The sequence below is a fragment of the Polistes dominula genome, unplaced genomic scaffold, assembly GCF_049000335.1.
Source record: "Polistes dominula isolate Pdom_NZ unplaced genomic scaffold, Pdom_raw_medaka contig_27, whole genome shotgun sequence".
Taxonomy (NCBI): domain Eukaryota; kingdom Metazoa; phylum Arthropoda; class Insecta; order Hymenoptera; family Vespidae; genus Polistes; species Polistes dominula.
Window position 1 is genome coordinate 4,296,874 of NW_028300906.1, and position 20,522 is coordinate 4,317,395.

Consider the following 20,522-nt stretch of genomic DNA (forward strand, 5'->3'; position numbering starts at 1 on the left):
TTTTCTTTTTATTATCTCTCGATGGAGAATTCTTTTTTTTTTTTTTACAACAATTTAATATAAGAAATAGCAAACGAAATAAAACATTTTCATTAATATTATATATTTTAATAATAATAATAATAATAATGATAATTATTATTATTATTAAAATGTATATTTTTGTCTTTTCATATTTTTTGTTTCCTCTTTAAGAGGGAAATGTAGGTGCGTGTGAGAAGGGATGGTATATTTAAAGGGTGATATATAATTTTTTTTTTTTTTTTTTAACGCGAATTAGGCAAAGCTTATTGTCGAACGACAGGAAAAGGATATTTTTCCTCTTTTGTATTTTTTTTTGTTTATTTTTGGAATGATTACACATCGATGATTTATCAGCCATGCCGCAATTTGGATGCAAAATGATTTTCCTTTTCGATTTCGAATTTTGATTTTTATTACCTATTATTCTACCCTCTTTTATTTTTTTTTTATTTTGGTTGCAATTAATTAGGGCATCTTAATCACGTTTTGCATTTATTTAAGGTATACTTTAATTCACATGCAATTACGCTAATTTTATTTATCTATTATTTAATTCAATAATTAATTAATTTATTTATTTAAAGAGAAAATATTATAAAATGAGAATGTGCAGATGAATAATAATATTTTCAATTACACAAACAGATATACACAGAAAATATAAAAAAAATATTATAAAAAAAAAAAGAAAAATAAAAGTACAAATGTTTGCACGCGATTTTGTTTTTTCTGTACACAACTACATAGGAATAATGTTAAGTATAAATGACGAATATTGGCAAACAAATGAAAAGAACATGATCAAGCCGAAGAGAGAATATATCATTCGATGAAATGTAAAAAATAAAAGCGAAATAATTACTTACTACATTCACTGTAATAATTATGAGATGTTTGTCCACGAACGTGTACTAAATTTTTCCTTTAAATAAGTATTTCTTTATCTTTTTTCTTAATCTTTTTTCTTAAATAGTAATTAAAAATATAATAGTATACAAAGTTACAAAGAAAAGTGATGGACATATTATTTTTATAGGTTTTTCCATAATTTTTTTTTTTGCGAACGAAAAAATTTGTATGAAATCCTTATAGACTACAAAATTATACATTATTTTTTATTTCCATTGTGTTTTGACATTTGTTACATATTATATACACATATACGTACATATAATATCTATGTATATATGTATAAGAATTTATAATATATTTATTATATATTTTTTAGATCCTCTTTATATACGTTTTGCTTTTCTTATATACACGTAATGTAACATACACGAGTGAGAAATATAGTAATTTTAAATAATAATTAATTTTTTTTTTTTTTTTTGTTCAAGTTCACATATGTGCAAGTATCTACTTACATATGTATAATAGTACATTGTTAAAAACATATATACACCCAATTCTTCTTTTTTACACAATATTCTTTATATTCATTTACGTGGTTTTGAAATAATACGATTTTATATTTTTGACTTCAATTTTTCATATATAGAATCATCAAATTCCTAATAAATGTTTCCAAATTTTTACAATTAAGGTTTCATTATTATTACTTTCTTTTCTTTTTTTTTTTTACACAGTTTTTCTGATTTATTTTAAGGAACTACCGTGTAAAAACAGATTTGGATGCATATGCAATTATTGTAGATAATTTTTTTTTTGTCATAATACAATACTTCTTAGCGAATAATCTGTGAATACATAAAATATAAAAAAGGAAAGATTTTCATATACATAAATTATATCGTTTTTTTTTTTCCTTATATTTTACATAGAAAAATGTTCTTTCTGGTTCTATCGTATAATTAATATACATCAGACTATTTGTTTCATTGTTTTGGCACTGCCGCACATTTTTCAACTCTTATAAACAATATATTATTATTATATACGTAGCAATATTTAATTAAGATAAATTTTCATCTTTTTTTTTCTATTTTTCATTATCTTTTATTTATATTTTTTTTTTTTTTTTTTTTTCTTTAACACGACTTATCTCTTCGATACTTTTCTTATATTTGTTATTCGTTGATTAAATTTATTCTTCTTCTTTTTTTTTTTTTATTTAATTTAATTTATAAATCATACGTGGCACCTTATTAGATCACAGCTCATTTTCTTTTACTTTTCCTTTTTCCTGTTTTTTTTTTTTCTTTTTTTTTTTTTTTTTACAATTATTCTTTAAACTAGCGCGACTGGTGCTTATTTATTATTAATTAGTTATTTAATTAATTAATTATTTTATATTTATTTTTTTATTTTCTTTTTTTTTTTATATATATTTTCAACATATAGTTTCGTTTTTTATTTTCTCTATCATCTTCTTCGTTTCGTAATATATAATATTACATTGTAATTAATAAAAATTCAAATTAGGCGTACACACAAATGAGACATAATATACACATTCATATATAATATGCATGCATGCATTTTTGAAACGTGATAAAATAATATTTATGAAGTGTATATAAAGTATATATAATACATAACACAGGTGGGATTAACTAAAAAGTTTTGAGTCTCAACCATAAAGATATTACAGATACAAGAAACAAACCATAGGCGGTTGGTAAGTGGAAATGTCTCTGCATGAATATAGCAGCAAAAAAAGGAAGGTTGATGTTGTCTCTCTCTAGGAATCCTATAGGAGGGATGCGCCATGTACATTGCTGGGGGACCGGAACTCGATTTTGCGCGCGAATGATTCAAACATTGAAATAATTATGAAATAATGAATTGCATCAAATACAGAAATAAAAATGAACTATATTTAATGATAATTAAAAATTTATATTAAAATAGAATAGGTTACACGAAAAAATTATTATAAATTCAAGCGGTCCCCCAAAGTTTTCAGCCAATGGCACATGAGCTGAATATGAATGGCGCATCCCTCCTACAGGATCCCCATCTCTCTCTAACTCATGCGGTACACATATATATATATATATATATATATATATATAACGCAAGAAAGAAGAAACGACTGGCAAGTTAAAGAGAGATAACATCAACCTCCTATCTTCAATCTGTTTTTATTTCGTCGACAGGTTTTATGCTGGCTTGTTTGTTCTACGTGTAGTATCTCTCTATGGTCTCAACAGAAAAAACAAAATAACTTTCTTTTTTTCTTCTTTGTTCTAAACACGAGAGTATGCCAAATTTGGGAAACTTTTTATTTCTCTATATTCATCAAGCACGATTTATAATATGATGGTAAAAACAAAAATAAAAAAAACAAAACAAAACAAATAACAAAAAATAAAACGAATACGTATAATGCAGAATTTTTCGTTCTTAGTAACGAAGATTTAGTAATTTGTTTGTATTTTTTTTTAATTAAATGGCAGTAAGTCAGTCTATTTTTCAATAACGTTACCTTATATTCAACCCAATATTTCGAGATCGTTCCTTTTTGATATTTGAAGATATTGATTGATGGACAGGGTCGTATTTATCAAGCCTTATGTTCATGAATGATTAATCTTTATGAATCTTGATACTATTTATGAACGAAACATATAAATATATAAGTTTAATATATTTTAGAAAAGAACATAAATTTTTAATGTGAATACTCGATTAATTACAACAAATTTGGTTTATTCGTGGACTTGAAATGAGTGTTTTGGTTCTTAAATTTAAATACGGCCCTGTTGATGGAGATGAATAGACATTTAAAAAATTTTTTTTTTACAATCGATTCAGAGAATTTTTTCTCTTAATAATAATAGTAATAATAATAATAATAATAATAATAATAATAATAATAATAATTTTTATAACGTGTTTCACCAGGCTAATTTAACATTGTTCCCACGAATATCTCAGAAAAAATATATAAAAATAATAATAATAATAATAATAATAATAATATATAGTAATAATAATAATAATAATAATAATAATAATAATAATAATAATAATAATAATAATAATAATGAATCATACGATTTTTTGTTATATTCATAGTTATTATTCTACAATAGAAATATTATCTTGCAAATATATAATTGTAACAAAAATTATAAGAAACAACAAAGACACTTACATTTCTAAATCTTTGGAAGACCTTTTTAAATTGATAAGGAAAGAACATTACATTATTAAGAATTTCAGAATAAAAAATGTTAATAGATTATTTAGAAATATTCTTGGCAAATATATATTTATATATATATTTATAAAAAGTAAAGACAAAAGAAAATCTTAGCTTGGCAATCAACAAACGTAGTTTGATATAAGTATATCTCAAAATTTGAAAATAAACGAATAAACACAAGGTCCTGTCCGTAAAGCGAAATCTTAAAACGAATTTGATCGATAGGAACGAGCATTTAAATCTCGTTCGCGTATGTTGTCAATTTAAAAAAAGTGAAAAAAAAACAAAACAAAGAAACAAAAATATTACAAGTAGAAAGGAAAATTTGTACTCAAGGTTTTTGATGGGTACGCATGTGTAACAAAAGGTTGTGCTTGTGTTTGGATTTTTTGTGACAAATGGGACATTCGAATTGAGGTTCTACACCACATTCGAATCTAATGTGACGATTTAACGAGTGTGGCCTGGTGTAAGCATTACCGCAACGTAAACAAGAATACATTGTTCCGTAATTTCCTTGAATATTAGCCGATTCCAAATTATTAATCGTTTGCTTTTGTACAAATTGATGATCCAAATTGTTGGGATAATCGTTCGATTGTTTTCTATTACTCGTTGTCGTTTGTTGTTGTTGTTGTTGTTGATGTTGTTGTTGTCGTTGTTGTTGTTGTTGTTGTTGTTGTTGTTGCTGCTGTTGTTCCTTACCAAATGATTTGAGGTTTCCAGAACTGCTTACATTTTCGGCCATTTGATTCTCGGCCATCAGACGTAGATACAAGGTTTGGTATTGATAATACCAATCGATGGCCGCGCTCGGCGAATACTTCCGTTCTAAAAAAAAATGAAGAATATTTTGTCAGTGTCGTTTATTTCTTTTTATTTATTTCCTATCTCATTCTTTCTCTCTCTCTCCCTTTTATTCCACTTTTTATCTCGTCGAAGTTCACCTTAATTAAATATCAATTATTTTTTCTTTTTTACTTTCTCTTTTAGTATTTCTTTTTTTTTTTATATATATATATATATTAGGCGTATCAATTAATTCGATTCCTCGATATGTAATATTAATTGAATTTATTGTGTGTGAAAATCATTACGCGCGTGTGGAGTTCTTTTTTCTTTTAATTTTTTACAAAATCATTAAATTAATTGTTAAACCTAATATATCGAGATATTTGTGTATTTTTTTTTTTTATTTCGCATAATTACGCGTTTATTTTTCATTTATTTTGCCGCTTGTGTTCTTTTCGTCTTTCTTTTCCTTTTTTTTTCTTTTCTTTTTTGTTTTTGTTTTTTCTAAACCAGACTTCTTCACTTTCCTTTTTTTCCGATTTTTCATTGTTTAATTAATTATTTTTTTTTAAATTAGTTATTGTCCATTATTATTTAATTGTTTGATTTATTTTGTTATTTATGTAATCGGCAAACGAGAGATAGTAATTAACATTGAAGCACGGACGCAACACATAACATAAGTAATATAGTCGTACACATATAAACCATTCACCAATAGAAGCGGTAGTAGTATGATATAATCACGCAGGTACAAAAATAAATCTTTCAAAAAATTCCGATACTTTTTTATTTCTTTTCTCTTGTTGTTTTCTTTTTTTTTTGTTTATTCTTTTTTTGCATAGGTAGAGGAAAATGGAGGATAAAAAGAAATTTTTATTTTTTATTTTTTGGGTTTACTTAGATAATGTTCTGTTTAAACATATTTTCATATTTATTATATTATATTTTAAACATTATATATATATGTTTAACGTATAAAAAGTAAATCCGTCCAAAAACGGATAATAAAAAACAGCAGCAGCAGCAGCAGCAGTTAAATTTCTTCAATGTTTTTCTTTGGTAGTTCTTTTCTTTTCTTTTTTTTTTCTTTTTATTTTTTTTTTATTGCAATTAATTTTTACGCGACAAAATCAAATTCCTAAAATGTACGTATTATTATATTTCTTTTCACATTTATTACAAATGTTTCAATAACTTTGGCTTTGCAATAATTAAATCTTGTCGAGCATTTGTTGAAGATTCCTGTGGTGATCCAAAATGGTTGATATCAAGAATGAGTTGGTCATCGGAAAAAATTCCTGAAATTTAGAAAAGACAACTGATTTTAGCTATACTGTTTATAAGGATTATTTTCTTAATCTATAACTCTCATTTCAAAAATTGTGTTATACGAATTATGCGATATCTTCGAAATAAACAAAAAATATTATTTCCTTCCAAAAGAATTATTATTTAAAAATAAAATCATTTTAGATTCTCCTCTAAGTAAACGCATAACAAGAAATTACATTGTAATGAGTTACTAAATGTAATAAAAAAAAAAAGAAAATGTAATGCATTTAACGTTAATTAAAGTGTTTCAAATTAACAAACATATACACTAATAGATACACATCGAAATACGTTGCGAATAATGTAAAATAATTATGAATTAGTTCATTTTTTGTTACTATTTTAAAGTACATACCAAGTGTGTAATGTTAGTAAAAATATTAATTAAAAATCTTTAACCCTTTGCACTCCGAATTATATTTCAATTTTGTTTTCAGCAGATTCCAATGATTTTAAATATTTATCTAAAATTTATTTATGATATCTTTTGATGTAAAAACCGATGTCGAGTCACACTCGTCATAGGAGTGCAAAGGGTTAAAGTTGTCTAAATAAAACAGTGATTGTATCAGCAAACTCAATAAAGAGTAACATAAAAAATAAACCAGTTTTAAAACCATTCTATGCAATATGAAAAACTTTTTAAACTATTAAAATCAAAAATTATAATTATAATAATAATTATTAAAATATATATTTTTTTCTTTTCATATATATTTTTCCTCTTTAGGAAGGAAATGTAGGTGCGTGTGAGAAGGGATGGTATATTTAAAGGTTGATATATAATTTTTCATATTCGAAAAAATGAATTAGCCAATCACAGCCAATGTTCTTTAGTTTCTTGGCGTTGTTCGTGGAGAATACCGTGGAGTGTTATCGTCCAGTTAAGATCACGTAATTAAAAGGTATTTTGTAAGGTTTACACCTTCCTATTATAATATATAATGGATATATAAGGATCAATTTTGATTTTTTGAGTATATTTTGACAGTTTTTATGCTCCTATATCGTATTTTTATTCATTCGAAATTTTTCTTTATTGTAGGTGGAAAGAAGATATACTGCGCAGCATTTTCGCGCATGCAATATTTTCCCGCCAGTCTTACGCGCCTGTTTTATGCACATCAATATGGCGAATCTTTCGAATTCTTTAATCTGTCATCAGTATACGTGTTGCAGCAGATTTTGTTATCCCGTTAATTTCAGGTAATTTTTTCAAATAATTTTCTAAATTACATCTTCCTATTATCAAATGATGTTATATATGAAATGATATATAATGTTATATAATCAAATGTTATATATCAAATTGATAGCTGCATCCAAGATTTTTATACGTGAGTTTTTTCATATTTTACTTTTTTTTAGCATTCTAAGCATGGGTAGAGTTATAACACGAATTCACTAACCTTTTAAACTTGTGGCAACTTTTTTTATCTTCTTCATATACGGAGAGGTGAGCATTATTTTTTTTAAGTATAAGAATATAAGCATATAGAAATACTACAGAAAGAGTGAGAGAGAAGGAGTGAGAGAGAGCAAGGAAGAATAAGAAAACAATACACTCGGCGTATAAGCTATTATAAATGTGTATTTATATTTCCAGGTATTTCTCGAGTCGACGACAAAACGTAAACAGCCGATAACATAGATATAATAGCCGAGCGTTCGACATTTCCGAAGTCTCCTCTACCAAGGTTACATAGTAACGTACCTCGTATTCGTCTTTTATCCTTCAACGAGACAACATCAACGAAAATAAAGCGTATTAAATTATTTAATAATTTTATTTCTAACGTTATCGTTTTGATTTTAATAGTTTAAAAAGTTTTTCATTGCATAGAATAGTATAAAAACTGGTTTATTATTTTTATGTTACTCTTTATTGAGTTTGCTGATACAATTACTGTTTTATTTAGACAACTTTAAATTTTTAATTAATATTTTTAACTAATATTACATACTTGGTATGTAATTTAGCAAGTAAATAGTTGCATACTTTGATCAATTTCACCAATATTTAATAACTTCAACTTTTAATTATGTCAATTCTCATAGATTATTAAATTATTTCTTTCTATTTACCATTGAATATTTTTGATAAAATATTCAATGGTTTTAATGTGTGCCCTGCCTTCAGAAATGATTTACAGGAAATATTGTAATATAATCTTTAGTATATTCTAGATTTTTAGACTTTTTATTTAATTTTATTTTATACATCGTCATCCTAAGGGTAGGATACCCATCCTGCATTCATCAACGAAGACTAAAAGTTAGTATATTTTCCTGTCATACATTTCTATGATAATTTCAATGGTTTTTTATTAAGACGATGACATTAATTGTTCTTTATCTTTTTCTGTTTCAGATCATTGCAATCGTGCGTGTAGGCAATGAAATACACGTGTGTTGTATCGTGTTAAAATAAAATATAGAAAAGTCGACAAGTAGATTCAGTGTTGATCGTCGCATGTTAAAGTTTCGTTTGCTCGGTTAAGAAACTCGCAAGTTTCTTTTATTAAGTTTAAACGTGTGCTCATCGTCATCCTAAGGGTAGGATACTCATCGTGCATTCATCAATGAAGAATAAACGTAAGTCAATTTTTATATTAAACATTTTCTCAATAATTATAGTAATTTTTATATAATAACGATTTATATAATCTTGTTTTTCTTTGTGTTTCAGATCATCGTTGGAATGGTATTCACATTTCATTAATTAAATTCATTTAAAAATTCGTTTAACACTAGATTCGTTCACTATTATTTTGTTTCACTATTTTTTAAAAATTTACAAACATTGTTCGAATGAAAAAGTAGGAGAGGAGAGGAATTAATATTTACGTATATTTCATTACAGCATTAAAAATTAACATATATTTAAAAACATAATAATATTTCTATTTTATATATTTATATATGTAGCAAAAAAGTTTGAAATGAATCAAATTTACTCAGTCCATAAATCTAGTGTTAATTGAATTAACTGCATGGAATGCAGTTTTATAGTCATTGTTTGTGCATTATCATCGTCGTCCTAAGGGTAGGAGACCCATCGTGCATTCATCGTGCATTCATCAAAGTGAGTATATTTTTGTATTAAATAATTCCTCAATAATTTTAATGATTTTTTGTAATAGTAATGATATTATTATTATTGTTTTTTATTTATGTTTCAGATTGCCATGGCCCTATGTGGTAATCAAAGCAGTGGTTATAGTGGTATTATTAAACTGCGTGCAAAGCAGTTTTTGAATTAGTTGTAGAATCAGTGATCGGGCGAGTAATAAGTTAAAATCAAACGCGAATTAGAGTCAGTGTTGTTCGTCGTAGAATAAAATTTCGGTTTTGCGATAAGAAACTCATCTATAGTTTCTTATTTTCGTTTATACCGCGTTATTAGATTCACGTGAGGTGTGCATTACCATGATGCCATTGAGATTTGTCCCATTGGAATGCATTGTAAGTATTCATTTTTATTTACATATTATTCGATTTCATTTTCTATGATTTTGAATAATATTCCAGATAACTTATCGTTTTGTTCTATTTTATTTTACAGTTATAACCATGGATTCTCTTTCTTCCAAAAATGTTGGATGAATTCTTCGATGGATCTTTGATGGATCTTCGATGGATTTTTGGTGGATCTTCGATGGATCTTCTTCAATGGCAAATCCAGTATCGTCTTCCATCGGCAGACTACAATATTTGCTGCGAAGTAGGAGTGTTTTGGAGCCATCGCAGAACTTCTTAAACCGTGAGTTTTTATTTAAAGTCCCTCCAGTGCTCAATCATGCCGAGGATGAAAGGTCCAAATCGGCACGAGTTACTGGTTGTAATTATTTAAATAAATTATTGACGAGCACATGAGTAATTCCTTTTTAGGAGTTACTCATGAAAATTGTATATTTTATTCTATATTTTATTATTAGTTCAGGATAGGTTTTCTTGTCTCATCGGTTAAATTCATTTAATTAATAATGCAATTAATGAATGCACTCTCTTTTTTATTACGTGTTCTGTTCGTGATTAGTAGTGATGAAATCGAACATTAATTTACACGTTTTCGTCCAGAAAAGCATGTAATAAATGTCTTACATGCATTTCTTCGTATATAGTTTATCTATTCGAGATTAATTTTGATATGTCGATATTTCGATATTTTAAATAAATGAGCAAGAAGACAAACATATTCGCGACGTATAGACTTTGGCAATTAAGTGGCGGCTCAAAGCCCAGTTCTTTTATTAGAACAGCCATTTGATGAAAAAGTCGTCCGAGGTTTGCAAAAAATATCCATCATCATTGTAGAGTCTTTTAATACATATTTACCTCGAAACTATAATTGTTTCATACGGGGTAACTTTTTTTTTCATTCGCTTGTTTAAGTCATTATTTACCAAATGACTTGTAGAGTCCTTAGTCGCTTAGATGAATTTTTATACAAATGTATTTATATGTTTATGTTTTAATCATATTTTTTAGATCAGGATTTTCAGCTTCTAATATACTAATCCCCCGTTTCTCCCCCCCCCCCATACTTTCTGCGTTCTCATCTATGCGTGTACTCAGGTGTTACACGTATGGGTGAGAAACAGTTAGCGTGGGTTTAGTTTTAGTTCTTTCCCCTATTGGCGGCTGTTATTGTGCTAGTGATTGCACGATGTATTTTACACCTGTGTGTGCGTATTAGGTAGTGTGTACTGTACATCGTTTCGCGATATTTTTTATTCATTTAATACACCATTGAATACTCAAAGCATTACTTTTACATATCACGTGTGTCGTGAAAAATACACATTTCTATATTTCTTTTTTTTTATATTAAATATTTCTAATTTTTTTGAGAATCGTTTGCATAGTAGAGTTACTGCATTTATTTGTGAAAACTTTGATATACTTGTATATTACTAGTATGCATATATATACTAGTGTATACTTGTATTTTTGCTTTAGTTTTGTATGCAATAATCATTAGCCTTGGCAGTCGATTTCAGCAAAACGTACGTATACCCATTAGCATATAAGTTTAGAAAACGTGGTTGAACTAGGGTGTCGGAGGTGCCCCGGGGCATGCTCTCTAGTTTAGGCTTTTGCACCCTGGTGGTATGTGTGAGAACCGTGGAGTGAGTGGGTGGGTATGTATGTTTTTTCTTAAAATGGGTTAAAATATGGGTAATAGGTAGGCAGGTAGCATACTTCTCTGAATGAATGTGAAAACTTTAATTTTAAGTAGGTAGGATCCAGGAAAGGCATTAGATTTCTTGCTTCCACTCCGGAGTGGTAATTCCGCCTCCTGGTTTAAACACAGAATTGTTACAAAATATTTGATCATCTCGTTCTATTATGCTTGATTTGTTAATATATTTTGTAACTATTCTGTGATCTTTATGTATCATGATTCAAAGGTATTTGCAACCATTTGAAAGATTCATTTCTACTTCGATTTTATCTCGAACGAGATAGAGTCGAATCAAATTCGCAAATTCTTTGATGCATTTGATACTTAGTTTTAAGTATTTCAGAATTAGCACTACGCACTATCGCGATTTCCACTTACAGCTATAATTATTTGATATAATTAGCGAATAAATTAATAACGAATTAATGAAATGAAGGTATTGCAAAAAAATGCATTACATTTATTGCACTATTTATTTCAATTCGATTTTATTACTTGACGTTAAAAGTGCGAAGTGTTATTAGGTCATCGAGGGAAATTCTTATCTGCTTGGACATTCGAATAAATATTCTCGTGTATGGCCAATAAACTCAAAGTTCATTGATGATCCACGAGAAATGTGAATTAGAAAAATACGAGTTCATTTGCAAAATTAGTATGAAAGATCTTATTTTGCTCGCACGTAGGAAATGTCCAAATGCAGTTTTCATGGAATGAAGAAAGAAGAGGCTTAATGCTGAAGAGGCCCCCACTTAATTGTGGCTGAAGAGGGCAACTACAGGCTATTGAGTTATTGTCAAAGGTTCAACAGCAAGTTTGAACTTTTAGAGAATGGCTCTTTAGTCATATTTTATATTTTATTGTATTTTTTTATGCTCGTCATTAATTTGTAGTTGTAATTGGAGATGATGGACCATTCCATCTCCTTGGGACACCAAATTTGTGTCCATATCGTCAAAAAGATGCATATGTGTTTTGTTAGTTAGAGTCATCCAAATATTAAAATTTCTGTATTGTTAAATTTTGAAGCTTAATTAACCTTTTTGTAAATGTTACAGTAATTTCTTTTATCTTGTTCCGTCTTTAATATTTTTTTACTATGATCGTATTTTCTTAACTATGCAATTTTTCTTTTGTATATAACGTTGTTTATAAAGTATTCTATAATAATTAATAGATATTATTTTCTCTCTAGTAACTTAATATTAGTACTTTTATTTTTTTTTTTTGTAAATGTAAAATCACGCGTTTAAATTTAATTTCATTGCAACGGTAGTAAATAGATATTTGATAAAAATAAAAACAGAATTTAATTAAAAAGTGCATCTGTGAATTGGACGATTTATATGTCAGGCTATTAGTGTATCACTTGATTTTATGATTAATATAGTTTTCTTTTTGTTACAGGTGATCTTCGTTGGATTTAACAACAAACTTTTTTGATTCTCCTCCATTTGATATATGTATAAATGCATTTCTGAAGGCACACATATAAACATTAAATATGAAATATATATATTTAAAAGTTCATAATAGATATAACATTTAATATTTGCACAGGTTTACAAAAAATTTTAAATATGTTTGTATTAACAAAATGTTTAATTTATTAACATATCTGTTTCAGATTTAGGACTTTTATTTTTTACAAATTGTATCTACCAGATAATTGTTGTATTTGTATTTATTTATTTAATTTTTTTTTCTAAACGATCGAGGATTAGAATTTAAAATTATATACGACTAATGGGATAAACGTTAAAGGAAATAATTTAATTTTTGCACGTGTGTCATACTTTTCTTGCTATAATTCGTGTTAATCATCATCATCATCATCATCATCATCATCATTATAAATTAAACGACAAATCATAGTTGATATTTTTATTTATAATGTTCTGATTTTCCCATGAAAATCTTAATCATTATTATCAAACGTAGATATAATACAATAATAATAATAATAATAATAACATAAGAATAAAACGCAACAAGTAAATGGCGTTTAAATATATCACTAGGAAGATTATCTAATATTTCTTTTAATTAAACTATCACCATCGTATCGCGTCGTGTTATGTTATTAATATTATCTATAAGCACAATCTTATAATATTTATTACACGTTGACTGTCAAAAAAAAAAGACACGTTTGACATATTTTACGATAAAATATATAAAACAATTAAAATAAATTTAATTTAATTAAATTAAACCCACACATGTGGATCTCATTGATGACAGTCAACGTGTTGAACCTAATGAAACTAATATTAAATATTGCTAAGCGATTGATTAATTAAATCAAATAACAAAGAAAAAAACGAAAAAACCAATGTGAAGAAATTTTTATAAAATAAAAAAGAAAAAAAAGAAAACAAAGAAAACAAAGAAAATAAAAGGAAGAGTTTATAAAAATAATAAAGCATTGATAATGTTTAAGAAGGTCACTAGAGTCATCTTAAAAAAAAAAGAAAAAAAAGAAAATACCGAAAGGAAGAAAGAGAGTTCAGATTTTATGATGAGCAGTTATGTGATTCTTAAGTTCGTAACGATATTTGAATTTTCTCTCGCAAAAATTACATAGAAATCTTTTTTCTTTATTTCCACAATCAACCCTTTTGTGTCTCTTCAAACTGTCCTGCCATTTATATTTCTTGCCGCAATCGGTGCAGACGTATTGCGTTTGTAGTACAGCGATGTAGGAATCACCACCATAAAGTTGTGCTATTGGATAACTCGTACCAGCTTGTTCCGTCACCTTAGATGAGATAGATTTAATCGGACCCAAAAATGGTTGATCTTGATCCTCACCAATGCTACGGGCTTTTTTCTCCAGCATCCATAGTGCGTCGTACTCCTCCTCCTCCTCCTTACTGTCTTCCATATTATTTGCTGGAATAATTAAGAATTGCCATTGGTTAGGTTCATTAGGTTTGACGTATATTCCTTCGATCTAAAGAACATTTTTCGTTTAATAATTCCATTTATTTTTTATTTTATTTTATTTTTTTTTCCTCAATTTTTTCTTCCAAAAAAAAAATAAAAAGAAGATAAGAGCAAAAGATTTTGATCGATCGAACCTTAACAATTATTTTTTTGTTTCTTTTTTTTCCCCCGTTTATAATAATAATAATATATAAATATTATAAGAATAAAAAAAAATGTGACAAGAAAGTCGAAAAAATAATAATGATTATTAAGGAGATTTTACTTTTTTTCTTTTTTTACTTTTAGGAAGAAATGGGGAAGGAGATTTTTTTTTTTCGAGGAAGATAAGTCTGAAATTTTGATAAGTCGACAAATTTTTTCTTTTTTTTTTTTTTTGTGGTTTATTTTTAAAATCACGTAGCACCTTCTCGTATTGTTTTTTGGTTATTTTTTTTTTCTCTGAGCGAGTAATCTTTATTTAGAAAAATTAAATATCATTGTTATTTTTTTTTTTTTTTTTTTTCATTCGGGCGTGAGAGGCAAACCGAGCAAAAAAGAAAATATATATATCTATACATATATAATATGTACGTCCAAGTTACGATAAATTTTAAAAAGACTACGATGTATTTTCATTTCATTTCTTTTCTTTTTTCTTTTAATCAGAAAATTGTCAAGAAGACACAAAGAATGGTGAACATTCAAATCGCATTTTTTAAAAATTGTTACATACATATATCTGTGTTTGTGTTTGTGATGTGTGTATAGATACACATCGAAAGATTTTTCATGTGTTCGAATTAGCACGCAATTTTATAAAAACAAAACAAAACAAAAAATTTCACGCTCGTTCATACATATATACATATACGTACGATTTTTATTAATTTGATTATAACTAGAACGTAGTTAACGATAAATCATAATTGTTAAACTTTTAAATTAGTAAAAATAATATAATTAAAATTTATATCGATGACGAGAAAGATTGAATAATGATCGATGTTTAAACCACGACATTACTATTATTTGTATTTCTTATCGATAAACGCATAATATTGTTGCATTTTTAAATCCATTATAATAAGAATTATCATTCCAAACGCATACGTAGTTCGTGTACTACTCGGATCACTTAAATGGTTAATAATAAAATAAAAAGAAAAAAAAAAGAAAGAAATAATATTTGACAACCCCCCCTCCCTTCATTCCAACAATGTTTTTAAATCATCAAAAAATAATAAACAAAACATTCGTAAATCTAATGTTCAAATTATTCGTTAGTGTATGTGTATGTATGTGTGTATGTGTATCTTTTTTTTAAGATGTGCCAGTTTTATCAGTCTTGATGACGGAATGAACGGAATCCCTGTCGGCGCAAACAAGTCTTTGATGTCTTCTCAAAGTATCCAATCTTTTGTATCTTTTACCGCATTGGTTGCATGAATATTCTTGTTGTAACCTTTCCAAATTGTCTTGACTATCTTGAAGTAATGCCAACAAATCTTGGCACTTTTGTTGATGACGTTTCAAACTGTCGACTCTGGTATATGTTCTACCACAACCGTCGCAACGAAATTGTTGACAGGATTTGGTTGTACTGTTGCTAGTACTGGTACTGGCACTGGTACTGTTGTTGGTTCTACTTTGAACAATGCTAGGCTCAACCGGATTCAAGATCGACGAATCGCACAAAAGATAATTCATTGTCAATTGTCCGTGAAACTGCATATCGCAAATTTCCGGATCTTCGTCGTGGTGATGATGCTGATGGTGATGGTGACGATGATGATGATGATGATGATGATTATCCTCTGTTAAATTTCCTGCCACTTTGACATTCTCACCTGAAAAAAAATACACACATTGATCAACGTTAACAGTGACAAGATTATATGATTTTCTTATTTTTTGTTTTTTTTATGTTTTGTTTTTTTTATGTTATCTTGATCGATCATTTTCGAACGATTACGATGAGAAATCATGCACGTGCTTGCTTGTTCAATTTTTTTTCCTTTTTTTTTAATTTCATATTCATTCATTCTATCTTAAAATTTCAATCTCTTTTTTACTCACACACTAATTCATTTTCTTTCTCTCGTTTTATACTTAACAGGAATAATATTTTATCAATTATGATAAACAAATTGTTCAATTTTAATTTTATACATATTTAATGAATTTAATTTGTCTTATTAATGATATCTTTTTTTTTGATTCGCAAAAAATGATTTTCCAATTCAATAGTAAGAAAAATTATACATATATAATAATAATAATAATAATAATAATATCTGGAATAATTTAATGTGATGGGTGAAAAAATCAAATCTATTAAGTTTACACTTTAACAGAAATAAATAATATTTTATTTTAATTACAATTCCAATGATTACATAGTATTATTTTATTGTTTAATTAAATAGTTATAAAAACACTGATCAACAGTGTTTTTATTTGTTTTTTTTTTTTTTTTTTTTTAAATTATCGTAATCCCATTTATCGATGTAGTATTTGTTGTAATTGTTGTTATAGTTGTTGCCGTTATTTTTAATTAACGTGTTCTTCTTTTAAAAATCGTATGCATTGTGCATGAATTGTTTATGCAGTCTTGTTAGAATAATTTACATTCTTTAGAATATTTCCATGATCATTGTGTTTCCTTTTTTTTCTTCATTAACGTTCTAATTCTCCTTTCCTTATCTGAAATTAAAAAATATAAAAATATTTTTGTTAGTTGCATTATAATCATCGTCATTTTATTTTGATTTCCTCCTTTTTTGTGTTATGTTCAAAAAAAAAAAAAAAAAAACAAACAAAACAAAACAAAATAAATACAAGAAAATCTTAAGAGAAACAAAGAAATATAATGTAATTTTCGTTTGAAATAAAAAGAAAGTAATATTTTTTGTTTGTAGATATTTAAAATTATTTCAATAATAAATGCATAAAAGTACCATTGACAAAATTATTCATTTATTTATCTGTAATGTAGCAAATAAGAAATATCAATGATCGTATTTGTTAATTAATTGTATTTATTTCTAAAAATGACGTAATTTAAGAAATAAATTGAACAAACGAATGATTTATAATTCAGGATTATTATTTGACGGATTAGGAATGAAATATTTTCGGATTTGTCGAATCAGATTGGTGTTGAGCTAAATTCTTTATTTTAATTAACATCGAATTTATCCGTTTTCTTCTTTTTATTTACAAAATGTACAAAATTATTGGATAATATTATTCGACGATGATCTTTTGGGTTATATTAAATATAGATATAATATGATACGTATATTTGGAAAAAAATAGTTAGTTAACTTTTATTTAATAATAAAAAAAATAATAATAATAATAATAATAATAATAATAATAATAATAATAATAATAATAATAATATTAGATATCGTTCATAGAAAAGTAATTTCGTTTTTTTTTAAATCAAATAAAATGCTATATTATTTATATTTGGTACGGTTTTTGTATGATTCAACTACATCCCGAATAATTATTTTTAAAGTATAATATAGAAGTATTTTTTTGTTTTATGCCGAACATAAAAAGAACATATTACGAATTTTTACAAAATGAAAAATGAACGAACGAACGAACGAGCGAACGAAGTTGAATCAAGGCATACGCTTAAAGAGTATTATTATATAATTTTTGTTTAGTATTTGTAAAAAATATATCAAAATATTTCGAAAGAAAAATATAATGAAAATAAAACTAAAACACAAAAAACTAAAAAAAAAGAAACAATGATAATAATAACTACAACATATTATAGGAGTGTAGAAATTAAATCGGTGCCTTTTATGGAAAAAAAAAATTTTATTTAAAAATTAAAAAAAAAATATTTAATATTTTATTTATGTCACCGAATTATTAATTTCTACCACAATAAAATATATTAAAGATAATATTAATGAGATGCTATTATAAGATATATCTTTTTTTTTTTGTATTCTTTACAAAAAAAGAAAATAAAAATTCAAAAACGATCCATGAATCAAACACACGTTGGATATCAAATTATAAAAATTTATCAGCATGGATCGATCGAAGGTGAACTCTTAACGAGGAAGAACTAATAAATTTAGTTTTACAATATTCGCAATTGAATTGATCACCTTTAGCCTTGCAATAATTTTTTTCGTGTCTTCTAAGACTGTCCAATCTTGAAAATGTTTTACCACATTGCTCGCAAATAACAGTCGTATTCTTCATATTTCTCTTACGTGAATCCTTTTTATCATTGTAATTAATGGTTTGAACCATTTGTAGAAAGCTATGGGGTGGTATACCATAATCCTCATTTTGTTTTATCATCCATCCAGCCAGACCCATTTGATTATGATGATCATCACCTGCGAATTATGAAGAAAATTTTTGTTAATCATAGTAATGAAATTTTTAATCGATCCGATCTAAAAAAAAAAAAAGGTAAAACTTTCTAATTTTCCTTTTTTATTATTATTATTATTATTATTATTATTATTATATTTTTTCCTTCTTTTTTTTTTTTTTTTTTTTTTTTAATCAATTTTGTAAATAACAAATATCGTTCGCAAAAACAATTGTTTTTTTATTAATTTGTTCTTTCTTTTTTCTTTTCTTTTATTTTCAATGGTATGGTATTTTCGTGGATGGTAGTGGTGATGCTGGATGGGGATTGATAAGTTTTTGGTACTACATAAAATTTATTTTTTTATTTTTCCATTAAACTTTTTATTTTCCCTTTCCCCATAGTTTTTCAAAATTATTGAAAAAGATTGGTTTAAAAAAATTGTTCAATCAACCCTTTTTTACAGATTACAACAAGATGATTATCTTTCAACAATAATTTCATCTACGTTTTAATTGAGATTATTATTATTATTATTATTATTATTATTATTATTATTGTTATTAATACTACATACATACGATATTTATTATTCAGGATACAGACTCTTACAAAACATAAATGATTATAATGAAAATATTCGGATCGATTATTGTAATTTAATGATACTTGTTGGCTTGATTAAAAATCAAATCCTACGAATACCTACGAATTTTACAATAAAAAAAAAAAATGAAGAAAACTTTATTTCGTTATAATTGTCAATGTTGATACAACTTAATAAACAATAATTGTATTATAATTTTCGTTATTGTCATTTAAACGATTACAAATGTAAATTAATTAAACGATTGTTTTTTGTCTTTTTTTATTTGTTAACGTAATTTCTATATGAACATTTTTCCAAAAATTCTTTGAACGTATTCCATATGACGATTTGTACGTATGCACATGTGTACGTGTGTGTGTTTTAATTGTTTTTTATTCGAAGTAGTCCTACTATTATTACTATTACTATTACGTTATTTTCGAAAGGTTTCGTGTTGTGTCTTGATATGATTTCTGAGTACGTAACGTCTATAAAATTTTCTCAAACATATTTTGCAACGAAACCTTGGTCTTCCTTCGCATTCGTAACTTTGATGTCTCGTTAAATTTCTCATCGACTTGTATCCCTTTCCGCATTCACCGCATAAATATTGTTGAACATCCAATTGCGTATTATTACCTCGTTGATTGATAGTAGTGATAGACGAAGTTAACGGATTCTTAATATCCGATTGGAATTGTTCTAAGTACAACGGATCCATCTCGATTGCCGGCATGTATTCTGAAATATCGAAACAATTGTTAGTTAATTATTAATTTTTTTTTTTTCATCATTAACAATTTTTTATTATGCATTTATTACGTAGTTTTCTTTTTTTTTGTTTTGTTTCCCCCTCCCCACATATATATTACTTTAAATGTTTTTCTATGATATCAAAATGTACACATACTACTACTTTATCGTCTACAGTTTCTACTGATTATTTCATTCTTTCTTTTTTTCTTTTTTCTTTTTTTTTGGATTTTTCAATTTTATTCCTCTATTCTACGATAAATCAAATCCGACCTGTCTATTATGTCGATTAAAAATATATAAGTAACTTAATACAATATAAGAAAAAAAAAGAAAGAAGAAAAGAAAAAATATTTATCATGACACATATATATGTATAAACATGCATATATATGTATAAATAATAATTATATATATATATATAATAAACCACAATTTAAAG

At 26.3% G+C, this 20,522-nt stretch overlaps 3 protein-coding genes across 4 annotated transcripts; all 3 read right to left on the minus strand.

The window, feature by feature from the left end:
• Positions 1 to 457: 457 nt before the first annotated feature.
• LOC107067527 (uncharacterized) lies at positions 458 to 6,408 on the minus strand. Its single transcript, XM_089179556.1, has one exon. It carries the CDS (start codon positions 4,899 to 4,901, stop codon positions 4,470 to 4,472), a length of 432 nt encoding a protein of 143 aa, XP_089035682.1. The 5' UTR covers positions 4,902 to 6,408; the 3' UTR covers positions 458 to 4,469.
• Positions 6,409 to 13,815: 7,407 nt separating this feature from the next.
• On the minus strand, positions 13,816 to 16,644 carry LOC149033415 (uncharacterized). The gene is made up of 2 exons (XM_089179566.1): positions 15,815 to 16,644; positions 13,816 to 14,333 (listed from the first exon to the last, which is right to left on the minus strand). Exons 1-2 carry the CDS (start codon positions 16,113 to 16,115, stop codon positions 13,963 to 13,965), a joined length of 672 nt encoding a protein of 223 aa, XP_089035692.1. The 5' UTR covers positions 16,116 to 16,644; the 3' UTR covers positions 13,816 to 13,962.
• Positions 16,645 to 16,834: 190 nt separating this feature from the next.
• LOC107067519 (uncharacterized) lies at positions 16,835 to 20,430 on the minus strand. 2 transcript variants are annotated; one of them, XM_089179555.1, is made up of 3 exons: positions 19,967 to 20,417; positions 18,524 to 18,760; positions 16,835 to 17,087 (listed from the first exon to the last, which is right to left on the minus strand). In XM_089179555.1, the coding sequence occupies exons 1-3, from the start codon at positions 20,061 to 20,063 to the stop codon at positions 17,035 to 17,037; spliced, it is 387 nt and encodes a 128-aa protein (XP_089035681.1). In that variant the 5' UTR covers positions 20,064 to 20,417; the 3' UTR covers positions 16,835 to 17,034. The 2 variants fall into 2 exon arrangements, with proteins under 2 accessions (XP_089035681.1, XP_089035680.1); XM_089179554.1 differs by having other exon boundaries at positions 17,043 to 18,760; positions 19,967 to 20,430.
• Between the last annotated feature and the right edge of the window lie 92 nt (positions 20,431 to 20,522).